At 47.9% G+C, this 13,576-nt stretch overlaps 4 protein-coding genes across 4 annotated transcripts; 3 read left to right on the top strand and 1 right to left on the bottom strand.

Moving 5' to 3' along the window:
* Positions 1 to 1,187: 1,187 nt before the first annotated feature.
* N7483_001196 (uncharacterized protein) lies at positions 1,188 to 2,297 on the top strand (the record flags this gene model as incomplete). The annotated part of the gene is made up of 1 exon (XM_057084634.1): positions 1,188 to 2,297. The coding sequence occupies one exon, from the start codon at positions 1,188 to 1,190 to the stop codon at positions 2,295 to 2,297; it is 1,110 nt and encodes a 369-aa protein (XP_056950783.1).
* A 728-nt stretch (positions 2,298 to 3,025) lies between these two features.
* Positions 3,026 to 4,643, top strand: N7483_001195 (RCC1 domain-containing protein; the record flags this gene model as incomplete). The annotated part of the gene is made up of 3 exons (XM_057084633.1): positions 3,026 to 3,176; positions 3,249 to 3,736; positions 3,801 to 4,643. 3 exons carry the CDS (start codon positions 3,026 to 3,028, stop codon positions 4,641 to 4,643), a joined length of 1,482 nt encoding a protein of 493 aa, XP_056950782.1.
* A 423-nt stretch (positions 4,644 to 5,066) lies between these two features.
* N7483_001194 (putative copper resistance-associated P-type ATPase) lies at positions 5,067 to 8,894 on the bottom strand (the record flags this gene model as incomplete). Its single annotated transcript, XM_057084632.1, has 1 exon — positions 5,067 to 8,894. One exon carries the CDS (start codon positions 8,892 to 8,894, stop codon positions 5,067 to 5,069), a length of 3,828 nt encoding a protein of 1,275 aa, XP_056950781.1.
* A 1,576-nt stretch (positions 8,895 to 10,470) lies between these two features.
* N7483_001193 (transcription factor TFIIIB subunit BRF1) lies at positions 10,471 to 12,864 on the top strand (the record flags this gene model as incomplete). Its single annotated transcript, XM_057084631.1, has 3 exons — positions 10,471 to 10,885; positions 10,943 to 11,151; positions 11,221 to 12,864. 3 exons carry the CDS (start codon positions 10,471 to 10,473, stop codon positions 12,862 to 12,864), a joined length of 2,268 nt encoding a protein of 755 aa, XP_056950780.1.
* Positions 12,865 to 13,576: the final 712 nt, after the last annotated feature.

Genomic DNA, 13,576 nt, shown 5'->3' with positions numbered 1-13,576 from the left:
TTACTTCGATCTACAAGTGCGACGTCTTACCACGGTGGTCTTACGGGTTGTTCCTCCGGTTAAACATACACCCTTACCCAGGGAAAACTTGAAAGGTGCTAGCATTCGAAGATTTCCAGTGACGGTGGATGCCTCCCTGGATTCGCGTAGATTTTACACCGTGATAATTCTATGCTTAAGCTCACCTTGGAACCTTAATGATTGAAAGTAGGAGTATTTGATACTTGATTGTTTTGTGACTCGTCGAATTCCTGATAATTTAAAGTTGATTTGGTTTAATAGTGTTGGCAAGGTTGATATGATGCATATGTAAGGTTATTATCGAGTATACGAGGCAGTTTTTGTTCTTCCATCTGAACACGGATCGATGACCATTTAGGCGAAATAACCGGAATCTAACTGTTGACATTATATGTAGCCTTTCGCATTTCAAGTTCATATGATGATTCTTCACCTGGGCTCCCGGGCTAGATTTCAGGGCTGCTCCGTAAGGAGTATAGTGGTATGCGTACTCTGGTGTTCGGCAAACGGCACTAAACAGCCCTGGGAAGGCTTCAAATGACCAGCTGAGATGAGTAATTGTAGAGACGGGATTCTCTAGGGGAGTATTCCGTAATTCGTACAGCCGACAGGAGCTGGGCCTCATGCGCCTCGCACGCACATCAATGCATCTCATCGGCCTGGAACCCATATCTGCATGCCTTCATTGGTCAATCGCGTGCAGATGAGGGTCTCCCCACAGCCAAACAGCGTAGTCCGCTTGCGCCGACTTAGAGTGGATCCTACTCTTGAATTATTACAGTAACGGCCGATCGGATCCTCCATACAACCCGTGGTATTTTAGTATGGTATGGTACCCTCCGCATTGAAGATACAAGTAGGATCGCCTCAGATCCTCTCACTGGCGCATTTCTCTTCCCTTTCTTCCTACCTACTTTCCCACCTTCTACACCTTATCTTTGGTCCATTTTATCTTTTTCCCCCCTCATCTCGTCATATTTTGTCTATCATTCTTACTTTTTTCTTCTCATTCTTTATATTATCTCTTGACCTACCTCTCTCTTTCCTTCCCATCCTTGCGACATCATCCCGGCTTCTGATCTATAGGTGGTTGTAGCTTATGGTGTGCTGCTTGCTCACTTAACAAAACAGAACAGTTTTCTTTTTGATCCTCAATTCGATATAAGATGTATCCAATGGTTCTTGAACGCCTTTCCGACGGTCCCGCCATGGCTCTTTCTCCTACCCAGGAACACGCCTTCGCTCAGTTTCCCTCCCAGTCCCTGCTGAGAGCACCTACTAGCTTTCATGGTTTCCCTGCTAGCCCCGGCTCTGTCTTTGCTGGGGTAGGCCCAGTCCATCCTATCTCTAGCTCCGGGCCTACGCCCGCTGCTACCGCGCCAAAGCCATCTCGCAAGAGGTCGCGTGATGAAGCTTCATTTGAAGAGGCCCTCGCCGTACCTCCAATTCCGAAGCCTGCCCCAGCTGCCAAGGTAGAGCCCATCTATGGTGAAGGAATGGTTCTCCTCAATCCTCAAACTGGTCTCGCCATATCCGCCGAGAGTCAAACCGGCACATGGTATGAAGAGACAGCCGAATCCCAAGCCGCCGCAGTGGCTCCAGTCTCGTCGCGGTCGAATGCGCAGCAAGCTGATGCCGCCGATATCAGCCGTAAAGCCCAGCGTCTCGACACTTCCGCCCCGGGCCTTGACGACATTGCCCTTTCCTCGATCCAGCATCGCCTCAATGGTTCTCAAGCTGACCAGCACCGTATCCTCCCTGGTGGATCTACGCCACCTGCCGAACCTCACATCGACGATGCCACCCGTCTTCTCGGCATCAGCTGGCAACGCATTGGTATCGACGATGACATGGCTCCTGCTGTCCGCGGTTGGACTAAATACATCGACAACCAATACGCCGCTTACCTACGTGGCTCGCAAATGCTCATGAAAAGCCGCGCTCTCAACGCCTACCTCGTGGGTGCCTCTTCCACCACTACTCTGGCACCTGTTTTCTACCTCTTCAATGAAGACCTCACCCAGGCCCAGCTTGTGGCCTCCTCCTGGGATGCTTGCCTGCAAAATCTACGCAACACGCCCATCATTTTCGAAGGCACTGCTCCTATTACTGCCTCCAGCCGATCAAATAACGCCCCTTCAATCAAGCCTTTCACCGCCAACGGGGATACTGGGATACCACTTCTGCAACAAGCTCTTTCGAATGCGCCTTCCAGCCTCAACATGGGAGCGGGGCTGAGCGGGGGTGTAGAAATGGGTATGGAGATCGACTCGTAAATTCGATCTATTTTATTTTCTTATTCTTTTTTTACCTCCTTCGAAAAAAACCGAACGATATCGAAAAAAAGAGGAACAAAATCTTGCGTGCACCCTCTCGACTTGGCACTCGACAAAGCGACCACGCCCTTCCTCGACCGCCAACTCTTTGTTCTTCTTGTTCTTTTTAATCTTTACTGGATTTAGTGTTCTCTTCCACTCACTTGCGCCCGACTGACCCAGTTCGCGCAGCCCGGGTTCATTCACGCCCCTGGAGGGTGTGTTGGAATGGTGTTTTACTATGGATTATACCGGCGGGGTTTCGGTTTCCTGGCGTAATTGTGGAGTTCCCTGTACCTTTCAAATATTCAGTTTTATTTATGACACCAAATGAGAACATGAAATGTTTAATATATGGTTTCCAAGGGTTTTAACTACCTCGTAGCCTGACAGGGCTGAGGTGTAGACTGTAGAACCTCAGTAGCTTCCGAGTTATTAACATTCCAATTACCAGTTGATTAAGGACAAGGCTACGGCTGTGGAACTGGTCAACCTTGGAACAGTAATGGATCCTGGTCAGGTGTTTTTGAGGTCACGTGCCTAGCTGTTTACCTCTTATATGGGTCTGTTGATTCTGCTAAGATCAAAGAACACATCTTCAAACCCATACTTTGCCTCTCAGATGCTAAACAAGCTCATCTGTGCTTTCTCCTCGAATCATTGAATCAAATTGATACTTGTGTTCGAATATGCCTTCTAAACGGCAGCCCAGCTCCGCGGACCCAAAAAAGAAGGCAAATGTGGAGTCAGTGGAGACATCCCGAGGGCGCAAGAGGAAGGCCGAAAAGAAAGACACCAGCACAATCGACTCCTTCAAGAAAAGCCATAAACGCCAGAAAGGTATACTGGCCTGCAATTAATTCAAAAACGCGTTAACTAATTTACTAACGAACAAATGTGTACGGAATCTAGATCATCAATTTAAAAATAACGTACCCACTAAAGTACTGGATGTCTACGTGTTTGGAACCAATTGTTACGGCGAACTTGGCCTGGGAGACCTCACCAAGAAGTCAGAAATACTTCGTCCCGTGCTAAACCAGAAACTGGCCGCTCATACTGTTGGTGTTGTACATGTCGCTGTGGGAGGAGTTCACTCCGTCGCGCTGACTCACGATAATCAAATTTTGACCTGGGGCGTCAATGACGAGGGCACCTTGGCTCGCGATACTAAGGCGGACAAAGATACAGACAATGCGCAGAATGCGAATGGGGACGCTGGGTCGAGTGAGGACAGCGATGATGATGACGTGTTAATCAACCTGAAAGAGGCGACCCCGATGCCTGTGGACTCCTCATACTTCCCGCAGGGCACTGTTTTCGCCCAATTAGCCGCGTCAGACAGTGCGACTTTTGCCCTGACAGTGGATGGATTAGTTTACGGCTGGGGAAATTTCAGAGTATGTTTATAGAAAGAAAAAAAAGTATTTGTTATTTTTATGTGACTAACAACTTGTATCCCAGGGCTCAAGTGGTAGTGTCGGATTCTCGCTGGAGAGTAAAAAGGAACAGCGAATCCCTACCCTCATCCTGGGTCTTGAGAACGTTACAAAAATTGTCGCTGGGGCACAACACATCCTAGCACTAACCTCAAAAGGTACTGTCTTCAGCTGGGGCTGTGACGAGCAACATCAACTTGGTCGTCGACGGGCAAGCCCACGACAGCGACCACCACACCCGCGTACACCGTATCAATGTGCTCTTCCTCCAGGAATTTGCGACATCGGTGTTGGTCTATACCATTCATTCGCTGTACATACTCACGGCGTGGTATATGGATGGGGATCGAATAACTTCGGACAAACAGGGATTTCGACGACTGCTGGCCAGAATGATGCAATGATTCCCTTTCCATCAGAAATCCGCGCCTTTAGAAACCATGGAGCCCTGGTCTCAATATTCGGCGGCAAGGACCACAGCATAGCTGTTACTGAATCTGGGAAGTGCTTGGCATGGGGCCGTATTGACAACAAGGCACTTGGTTTGGGACTCAAAGATATGGCACCATCCGATGTGATTCATGATGAATATGACAGGCCGCGCATACTAACGCAACCGACTTTGCTCAGGGGAATTGATGGTCGGGTCGTATTCGCAGCTTCAGGTACTGATCACTCCTTTGCTGTCACGGACTCTGGGAAGGGTTATAGTTGGGGCTTTAATGCTCAAAGCCAAGCCGGTCAGGTTGGTCTTGATGAAGTGGAAACACCTACCCTTCTTCAGAGCAAGTCTCTTGAGGGTAAGAAACTGGCATCAGCCGCTGCTGGTGGTCAGTTTAGTATGGTTGTCGGACTGGCAAATTGGTAATGATTTCATTGAGATCTGGGTCCACACTGGGCATCGCATACCAGCAGGCGTGCTTTACGAAGTCCACTCGTTTTTTGTCATAAAGGGTGTGACCTGGTGGTTCGGAGCTACATTCAATATATAGAGTCGGGAATGATTCAAATTTATCTCACGCTATGTACGGGCTGCACGCGTGCTTCAGTAATTTAGAGCACTCAGTGCAGTATGCCAGTGATTTCAAGATTACTTGTATGCAATTTCTTTTTTGTATATTTGGAGAGACACATTCTATCATAGGTAGCGAACACAGAGCTCCCGACAAGTCTATTATGAAAATTTGCATGTAGTAACACAGGAAAGTAAAAAAGTTATAACAAAAATATGGGTATCTCAGATTCTTCGACATTGATCATTGTAGAACGGATGAGCATCCGCATATGGCCTTCATTTCTTCCAGCCAAAGATTTTCTTGATCTTTCCAAGATCAATTCTCAAAGCCAGGCTGCTCGAGACAACAGAAATGCTACTCAACGCCATCGCCAACGCAGCCCACACCGGGCTCAGTCTCCAATGTTCATCCACATTGACCATCTCACCACCGACAGACTTCTGATGGCGACCACTAATAATAGGATAGAAGACACCCGCAGCAACAGGAACGAGACACACATTGTAAACCAGCGCCCATCCAAAATTTAGTCGCACGCGGTTGAATACCCGTCGACTGAGAAGAACCAGCTGAAGAATCGTACTGAGATCTGAATTAAGCAGAATGAAGCTGGCGGAATTGATCGCAACATCTGATCCAGAAGCCATAGCGATACTCACATCGGCAGCTGCAAGTGCCGGAGAATCATTCACTCCATCACCGACGAATGCGACAATTGGACGAGTGATTCGTTGCTCGTGTGGACCTTTCGCTGAGCCATCTTGAACTCGACGGACAAAAGCAGCTTTCTCTGAGGGAAGTACATCAGCCATTACATTGGATCTGGAGATTCCAAGCATGTCCGCGACGGTGTGCGCTGTTCTTTGGTTGTCACCGGTACACATGAAGACTTCAACGTGTCGCTTATGAAGCTCGGAAATTACTTCGATTGCTTCAGGTCGGATGGTATCTGAGGTCGCGAAAACAATCGCGGGGATGAATTGGGACTCCGTGGGAGCTTCAGGGTTGAGAAGACGAAGCGAGAGTATCGCAGTTGATTTGCCGGCTGTTTGGAACTGCGAAAGCAAATTCGACACAAAATAGGAGTCTGTGCCGGAGGGTAGAATGCTGTCAAGTAGGCGTTCATTTCCAATAGCAGCTTCGTATTGCTGTTCGGTTGCCTCATTAGACACAGTGAAAGTTCCTTTCATTCCTTGGCCACTGATCTCATGAATATCAGAGGACAAGATATCGGCGCGAGGTTGTGATGCACAGAAAGCGGTTATAGCCTGTGCGATGGGGTGGTTGCTACTCTCTTCAAGTCTGCGAGCTAGAGCCCAGGCAATCTTCAAAAGACCTTCATCTTTCGTCAAGACCTCATGATCAGAGACCTTAAGACTCCCACCTTCAGTCAGCGTTCCAGTCTTGTCAAAAATGATAGCATCAAGCCGACTGGCTTCTTGGAATGCTTCACCGCCACCCTTGACCAAGATTCCATGTTTCGCTGCGAGGCCACCTCCGACAAAGAGAGCAGTGGGCGCAGCCAAAGCCAATCCACATGGACAAGCGACCACAAAGACTGCGATCGCGAATTCCAAGCTCCAGAACGTCCATCCACCCTCCGCCACATCGAGATAATCAGAAGGCAACACACCAGAATGTCCCAGTGCAAGCCAGATGATGAAGGTGAGGATAGCAATAAGAGTGATGACCGGTACAAAGTGCGATGTAAGTAGATCTGCTACTCTTTCGAGAGGAGCACGTTTACTTTGACCTTCGCGAACCACTGAAATGATTTGATCCAGCATGGATGAGCCTCCGAGCGCAGTGACCTTAATTTGCATGGGCTGACCAACATTTACGGAGCCTGTGTAGACCTGATCACCAGTGTTCTTTTTGATGGGACGCGACTCTCCAGTGAGAGAGCTTTCGTCGAATTGGAAATTTCCCTCTTCAACTACGATACCATCCGCTGGTGGAGATGCACCATGAGGAATGCGAACGATATCGCCAATTTCCAAGAGATCAACGTTAATGCGTGTGGTCATATCGGAATCTGATGTATTTGACGAATCCACGCCACGAGAATGGATCAGTAGAGCCTCGGAAGGACGAAGGTTTCCCAGAGAAGAAACCGCATCTCCAGTTTTTGCTTTGCTGTATGCTTCCAGAAATCGACCAGCGAGAATGAAAAGGGTCAAGAACACAACAGAGTCGAAATAAGTTGTGCTCGAGGCGCTTGATTTGGTTCCAACTACCGCGTCGACTATGAGCACAGCGAGAGACGCGAAGTAGGCGACTGCAGTTCCTGCAGATATCAAGAGATTCATACTACCGAACCGATAGAATCTCCGCAGAATCGGCACACGACTTCCGGGACGCCACAGGGCATGAATCTCTTTCATGGCTCGAACGTGGAACACATCAGTGCCGTAGACCATGACGGGTGTCGACATGATGAAAAGCGCCCACTCTGTGCGTGTCACACTCCCGGACCAGATCTTCCGCTCGAGATATTGACGAATCGGATTTTGCGAGGACACAAGAGACATGAAAACAATACCAACAATGAAGGTTGGTATGGCCACGGCGAATACGAAAATCAAACGAAGTAATAATCTACTCCGTTCATGTAATTGCATGGCACGGGAGCGATCCTCGATACTTGGTGGATGATAGATACTTGCACTGAAAGCTCCATTAGCTTCATCGATTGTGGCAAGAATATTCCGGATAGTCAAAGACGGTGGCTCCGGCGTATAGGTGACCCTGAGAATAGGATTCTTTTCTGACGGGTTTTCCTCGACCGTGACATTTGGAAGAGACTCCAAGCAGGCCACAACCTTCTCGGGGCAGTGATGGCAGAACATTCCGTCAATACGAATAGCGATTGTTCTTTTTTGCACAGTAGGAATATCATCACGGTTTTCGGCCACAGGATGAACACTGTTGACCGCGGCATCATAACCCAGATCCTCAATTCTCTCTACGATATTATCCAAGTTATCTCGTCCGTGGAATTCCACCTTGCCGCTATGAGACAGCAAGTTAACCGAGACATTTCGAACAAAGGAAAGTTCTTCGAGTCCTCGAGTCACTGAACCAACACATGATCCGCAGGTCATGCCGGTAATCGCGATTTCGGTGACGTATTCTTCGGTAGTCTGGGTGGGGTTTGAGGCGGTAGATACTGATATCACTTCGTCAAGGAACGCTTCGAATCCGATATCCTCTATTTGGTCAATGATTTTATCCACGTTATCCTGAGGACCAACGAATACGACCGTGGCACTGTTTGTGAGCAGGTTGACGGTAACATGATTAACACAGTCAAGATCCTCAATGGCAGCTGTAACACTATTCACACACGATGCGCAGCTCATTCCACCAACGCTGATACGTGCAGTGTATTCTTCAATTGGCTCCGGTGATGGCAATTGAGGCGTTTCAGGGATTGGCGAAGGAATTCGAGGGGAATGATATGTGGAGGCATTTTGAGTAAGAGCTGGTGATTTATTATGAAACTGTGAGGACTCGATATATTTTTCATTCCAGCCTTGACCTGCTTCAAGATCGGCACTCCAAGCATCCTTCGGTGTGACTTTCTCACGTGGTGTGCTAGTAGAGTCGGTCAAGGGAGAAGAACAGGATATACTGATGGCTTCTTCTTTTTTGCAAGCGTCGCAGTTGGCAATGTGTCGTTTATCTCTGTTCGTGTGCAATTTATCTTTCAAATTCGAGGAGATGCTGGAATATGATGTTCTGGGAGTTGCGAATAGAATCGAGTTGCGGGGATTCCAAGTGGTGGTATCAAGCTCTGATATTGTCACCCCTCGGTCATCATATGTCGAGACATGGTGTACCTCGAATGCAGCCTGAATTAGAGCAGAAACAAGATCTGCTGGCTGTACAGAAATACCATGGGTAACGCGCACTTCATGAGTAAGGATCGAGACATCAATGTCCTTGACAGATGGAATCTCCGACAGGACCTCAGTAACATAAGCAACGCATGAAGCACAATGCACATTGCCAACCCAAAACACACTGCGTCTTGTTTCGGACTCTGGATCTTGCGACTGCATCTTCGGCGTGCGAGGTGGGCTCCTTGGCGCTGACGACATCATGAATGAGACTGGGGAGATCTTCAAGATCGTCACAAGGGCACCACGCGACAAAATTTATCGAGCGATTGGTATTGTGCACCAAGTTTGAGATCAAGTAGGCCTTTATGTAGGGTATTGGTCGTCTTTAAGGCTTTGTTAGAACCGATGCGGGTAGTGTGGGTCAATATCAAGGATCGCGCCACTCAAGTCAAGACCGGAGACTACGAGACAGCAAGTTCAAGTTTTGCATCATCGATAAGGACGGGGGACCAGTTATATGTAAGATCATATATGGCATCACTGGAAAAGAAAGAAAAAGAAATATCCAGGAACGGGGTGGAGTGTAAGAGGACGGCACGGACGAGCCATTTGTGCGCGATCCACGTCCAAACCACGCACAAATGCCGCAACTACATTCCAATGATCGTTAGCCACGATTTTCGTGTAGTATGCTGCTAGCAAACAATTGAAGTATCGGCCAAGAATGCATGAAGAAGAGAACTCATAAACCTTGAAGGACTTGATCATGTGCATGCTTCTATAGGTCTAAGGGCGTCAGCGTCAAGGGCATCTTGACAAGACTGCGCCGCGTATGCGTATAAGCCTAGTCGTCAACTGGCTGGTAGGAGATTGGGATATTTTTTCGATTTTCAAATCTAATCAATAGAAAACTGAGCGCCCTAATTTCCAGTCTACATGAAAACTATAGATCCAGTGCATATACGAACACGTAGCACATAGATCTAGGCAAAGTAAGTGATACACACCGGCAGTTTGTATGTAGAGAGAAAAATGATTTCGTTCGTGCCTGATAATTAAGGCGTAAAGGGAGAAATCTCAGGCATGAAGTGATTACTTCCTATTTAGGACTAGTTCAATTATCAAGTGCATCGAGGTCACTTTAGAGAACTCTCACAGCAAGCAGTTTATTTCGAATGTTCAACTTCACTCTCGACTCAGAAAATAAAAATAAGCAAGGAGACTCCAAAAGAACCTTTATTTGCTGCTATTTTGTTCATTTGAAGACTTTTCAAAACATATTTTACAACATCTCCATCTGGGCTCGAACACTGATAATGCTCAAGTGACTCATTTGAGGAGGCGTTTCCCGACCACGTGACTCAACCACTAAGCCACCTGCGCGGTGGGCCGGAAGTTGGAAAAAAAACTTCACTCGGCCCATCGCCCGCACGCGCTTCACTCATCGCGTCCTTATCACTTATCTTTTTTTGACGTGAAGCAAGGGGAAAAAACGGACTTTGATCAGGAAGAAGAACTGCATACATTGGAGGAGATATCTTCAATTCGACAGTATTCAGTGAATGACTTGGGCCAGCTACTCAATACCCACATCAATTCCCTTGCTCCCACTCTGATCTCTACATTTTTTTCTTCATTTTATTCCCTCCCGCCTCCTTCATCCATCTTATCGCGACGCGAAATGCAGATATCCCCAATTTAGTCCTACTGGAAAGGCACTTTGATCTGTCAAGACATCTTGACATTCGATCTCCTTCGTCTCATCTACATACGACAATCCTCTTCTCAATTGCCGTCCTCACTTCTTTTCCATCTTCATCGTCCTCCCGCCACAATGTCGGTAGCAAAGCCTACACGCATCACCGTGGGTTCTCGTGGTCCCCGGGCTCCAATTGGACGCCTCGCCACCCTCAAAACCTCAAATTCGACACCTATCAAGCGTCCTGGATCAATTGGACGCCCCCAGTCAGCACGACCCACGACACACCCAAAGACATCAAGCTGTCCCAACCCGGGCTGTCCTGCGCCGCATATCGTCGACGATGACGGATCAAAAGTTTGTACCGGCTGTGGTACAGTTATTAGCGAATCCAACATTGTCTCGGAGGTGACATTCGGTGAATCCTCTTCCGGTGCTGCTGTAGTGCAGGGTACTTTTGTTGGAGAGGGCCAGACTCATACTCGGAGCTTTGGTCCGGGCTTTCAGCGAGGTGGTGGCATGGAAAGCCGTGAAATAACCGAAGCAAGTGGTAAGTAATCTGGTATATGCAGCCTTCTCTGGTGATAAAAAAACTAATGAATACCAGGAAATCAATACATCTTCCAGTGCACACGACGACTGAACATTCCCGAGAGTGCTTCCAAAGCTGCTGGTCAAGTATTCAAGCTTGCTGCCGGGTTGAACTTCATTCAAGGTCGTCGAATTAAGACTGTCGCTGCTGTTTGTCTTTATATTGCCTGCCGTCGCCAAGCCGGAAATACCGTTATGCTGATCGACTTCGCTGATGTTCTAATGGTAAGTTTGAGCTCTGCTTTTTTTCCACGCTTTTGAGAAATATGACTAACTTAACTTCTCGTTATCCAGATTAATGTCTTCAAACTTGGTCGAACCTATAAGGCGCTTCTCGATGAGCTCCGGATAGGTGGAAATGTCTTCCTAATGAACCCCATTGATCCGGAAAGCTTGATCTACCGTTTTGCCAAGCAATTAGAATTCGGTTCGTCCACCATGTCGGTTGCTGGTGAGGCGGTACGCATTGTGCAGCGAATGAATCGTGACTGGATGACCACCGGTCGACGACCGGCTGGTATTTGCGGTGCCGCGCTTATCCTCGCAGCGCGCATGAACAATTTCCGCCGAACCGTTCGCGAGGTGGTGTACGTTGTGAAAGTCACTGAGATTACAATCAGTCAACGTCTGCTGGAGTTCGGTTCGACAGAGAGCGGAGAACTCACTGTGGACCAATTCCGATCCGTGCAACTAGAAAATGCACATGACCCCCCTTCTTTCACTCGAGCAAGAGAAGGCCGAAGGCTAAGCCAGGCAGTGCCCAGGCTACCAGAGGCAACACCCGAAATCGAAGATGATTTGGTAAGCGAGGCAGACTCTACTCAACCTCGTCGTGTCGACGCAGATGGCTTTGCGATTCCTGACATCCCAATTGATCCCGCCTTATTTGAGACCACCCACCGACGCTCGTCCATCACGAATGCTGTCAGCGGAGTTATCGAAGATAGCAAGCAAGAAGCGGCCGAACACAAGGACAAAGGCAAGGGTCAACGTCGAGTTTCACTGCCGACTCCGACTAAGGAGCAGCAGGAATCCGAGGAGTCTCTAGAAAGCGAGATGCATCTGATGCTTTCAAAGGGGTCCTCCATGATTGACAGTGTGATCGACAAAGAAACCAAGAAGCCGGTCTCAGACGACAAAGAGATTGATTCTGCTGAGTTCGAAGATGACCCCGAAGTTGCTCATTGTCTCCTCACCCCCGCAGAGGTGGAAATGAAAGAGCGCATTTGGGTGACAGACAACAAGGACTACCTTCGCACACAACAATCAAAGGCCTTGAAACGTGCACTCGACGAGGCTATGGGAAATGAAACAAATCGCAAGCCACGCAAGCGTCGAAAGGGACGCCTTGGTGACGTGGGCTATCTTGAGGGCCAAGACGCTGAAGGTCGTAGCTCTCGTGCGTCAACTCCAGCAGAAGCCACACGACGCATGCTGGAGGTGCGTGGATTCAGTAAGAAGATCAATTATTCTTTACTGGACACATTATATGGCGGCGAAAATCCCGGAGATACTCCTGAAGCCAAGGATGAGAAGAATCTCCGAAGCCGAAGTCGCAGTATGAGTGTCACATCGCGCCATAGTCTTCCTCCTGCAGCAGCACCTGCTCGTCGCAAACGCAAGTCTCATGCTCCCAGTACTGTCGCCAAACCTCATGAAGCTACTCCTCCCCCTCGTTCTAGTCGTTCACCTTCTGCACCAGTGACCAAACCAACGGAGGATGCAGCTTCGGAAACGGTAGCCGAGGGCAAACTGCCAGAGAATAACCTTGACAACGATACTCTCGCTCCGGGCGATGAGGCCCCTACAGGTACTCAGGATCCCGACGAGATTGATGACAACTATGGTTATGAGGATGATGATGATGATCACATTGAGCAAGCGTTTGCAGGCCAGTATGAGGATGATTATTATGATGTCGGCAGTGATGATGATTGAGATATGAGGCTTGAGATGAGATGGGAAGATTTTTCTGCGTTTGTGTTTTTCAGCCTAATATCCACTAGCTTGAGCGTAGAGCTCAATTTGCTTTTCCTTCTAGTCACCTTCCCTCTCATGATTGCTCTTAGCTTACCCTCTATCGATAGCAGACTAAATTTCAATATAATGAATAAAACATTCTGCCTTTTTCTCAATTCTTCTGTAGATTAAATGATTTCAAGTTTGCTGCTCGCTTCCTGGATTTATCACGTATTCACCAACGTGAATTCGGAGTATGCGACTCAAAATCTAAAACCAAGTAATAATAAGACGGGGAGGGATGGACTTGAGACCGGGGGCTTCTATGCAAGACTGTGAAAGATATTGCAAATTTCCCACTTAACAATTGAAGCGATTGTATAATAAGTTGAATGTTGGAGCAGTGGAACTGTAGAAGTCAACCGGTAATTCCGATGTGCAGCCATACATTTCACGCAGCAAGTCACGACTTATCAAACGGCTCACTTTCTATCTCTCACATAAAAGTTATGAAATAAACATTTCCTATGTTGACTTCTGTTCTATTTCCATACCATTTTCACTGTGGCTTGTACCTAGCGTTCGTGATGCTTTCACTGATTGCAAACATTTGAATCTTTTATCAAGCCTCACTTCAAGTTTTCTCGTCCTCCATCTCTCCACTCCTTAGCTGGATAGCCCCTCCAAAAAC

Source organism: Penicillium malachiteum (assembly GCF_028827825.1).
Source record: "Penicillium malachiteum strain IBT 17515 chromosome Unknown utg000001l:1.0-8184562.0:1.0-8186909.0, whole genome shotgun sequence".
Taxonomy (NCBI): Eukaryota; Fungi; Ascomycota; class Eurotiomycetes; order Eurotiales; family Aspergillaceae; genus Penicillium; species Penicillium malachiteum.
This window is presented reverse-complemented; position numbering and strand designations above follow the sequence as displayed.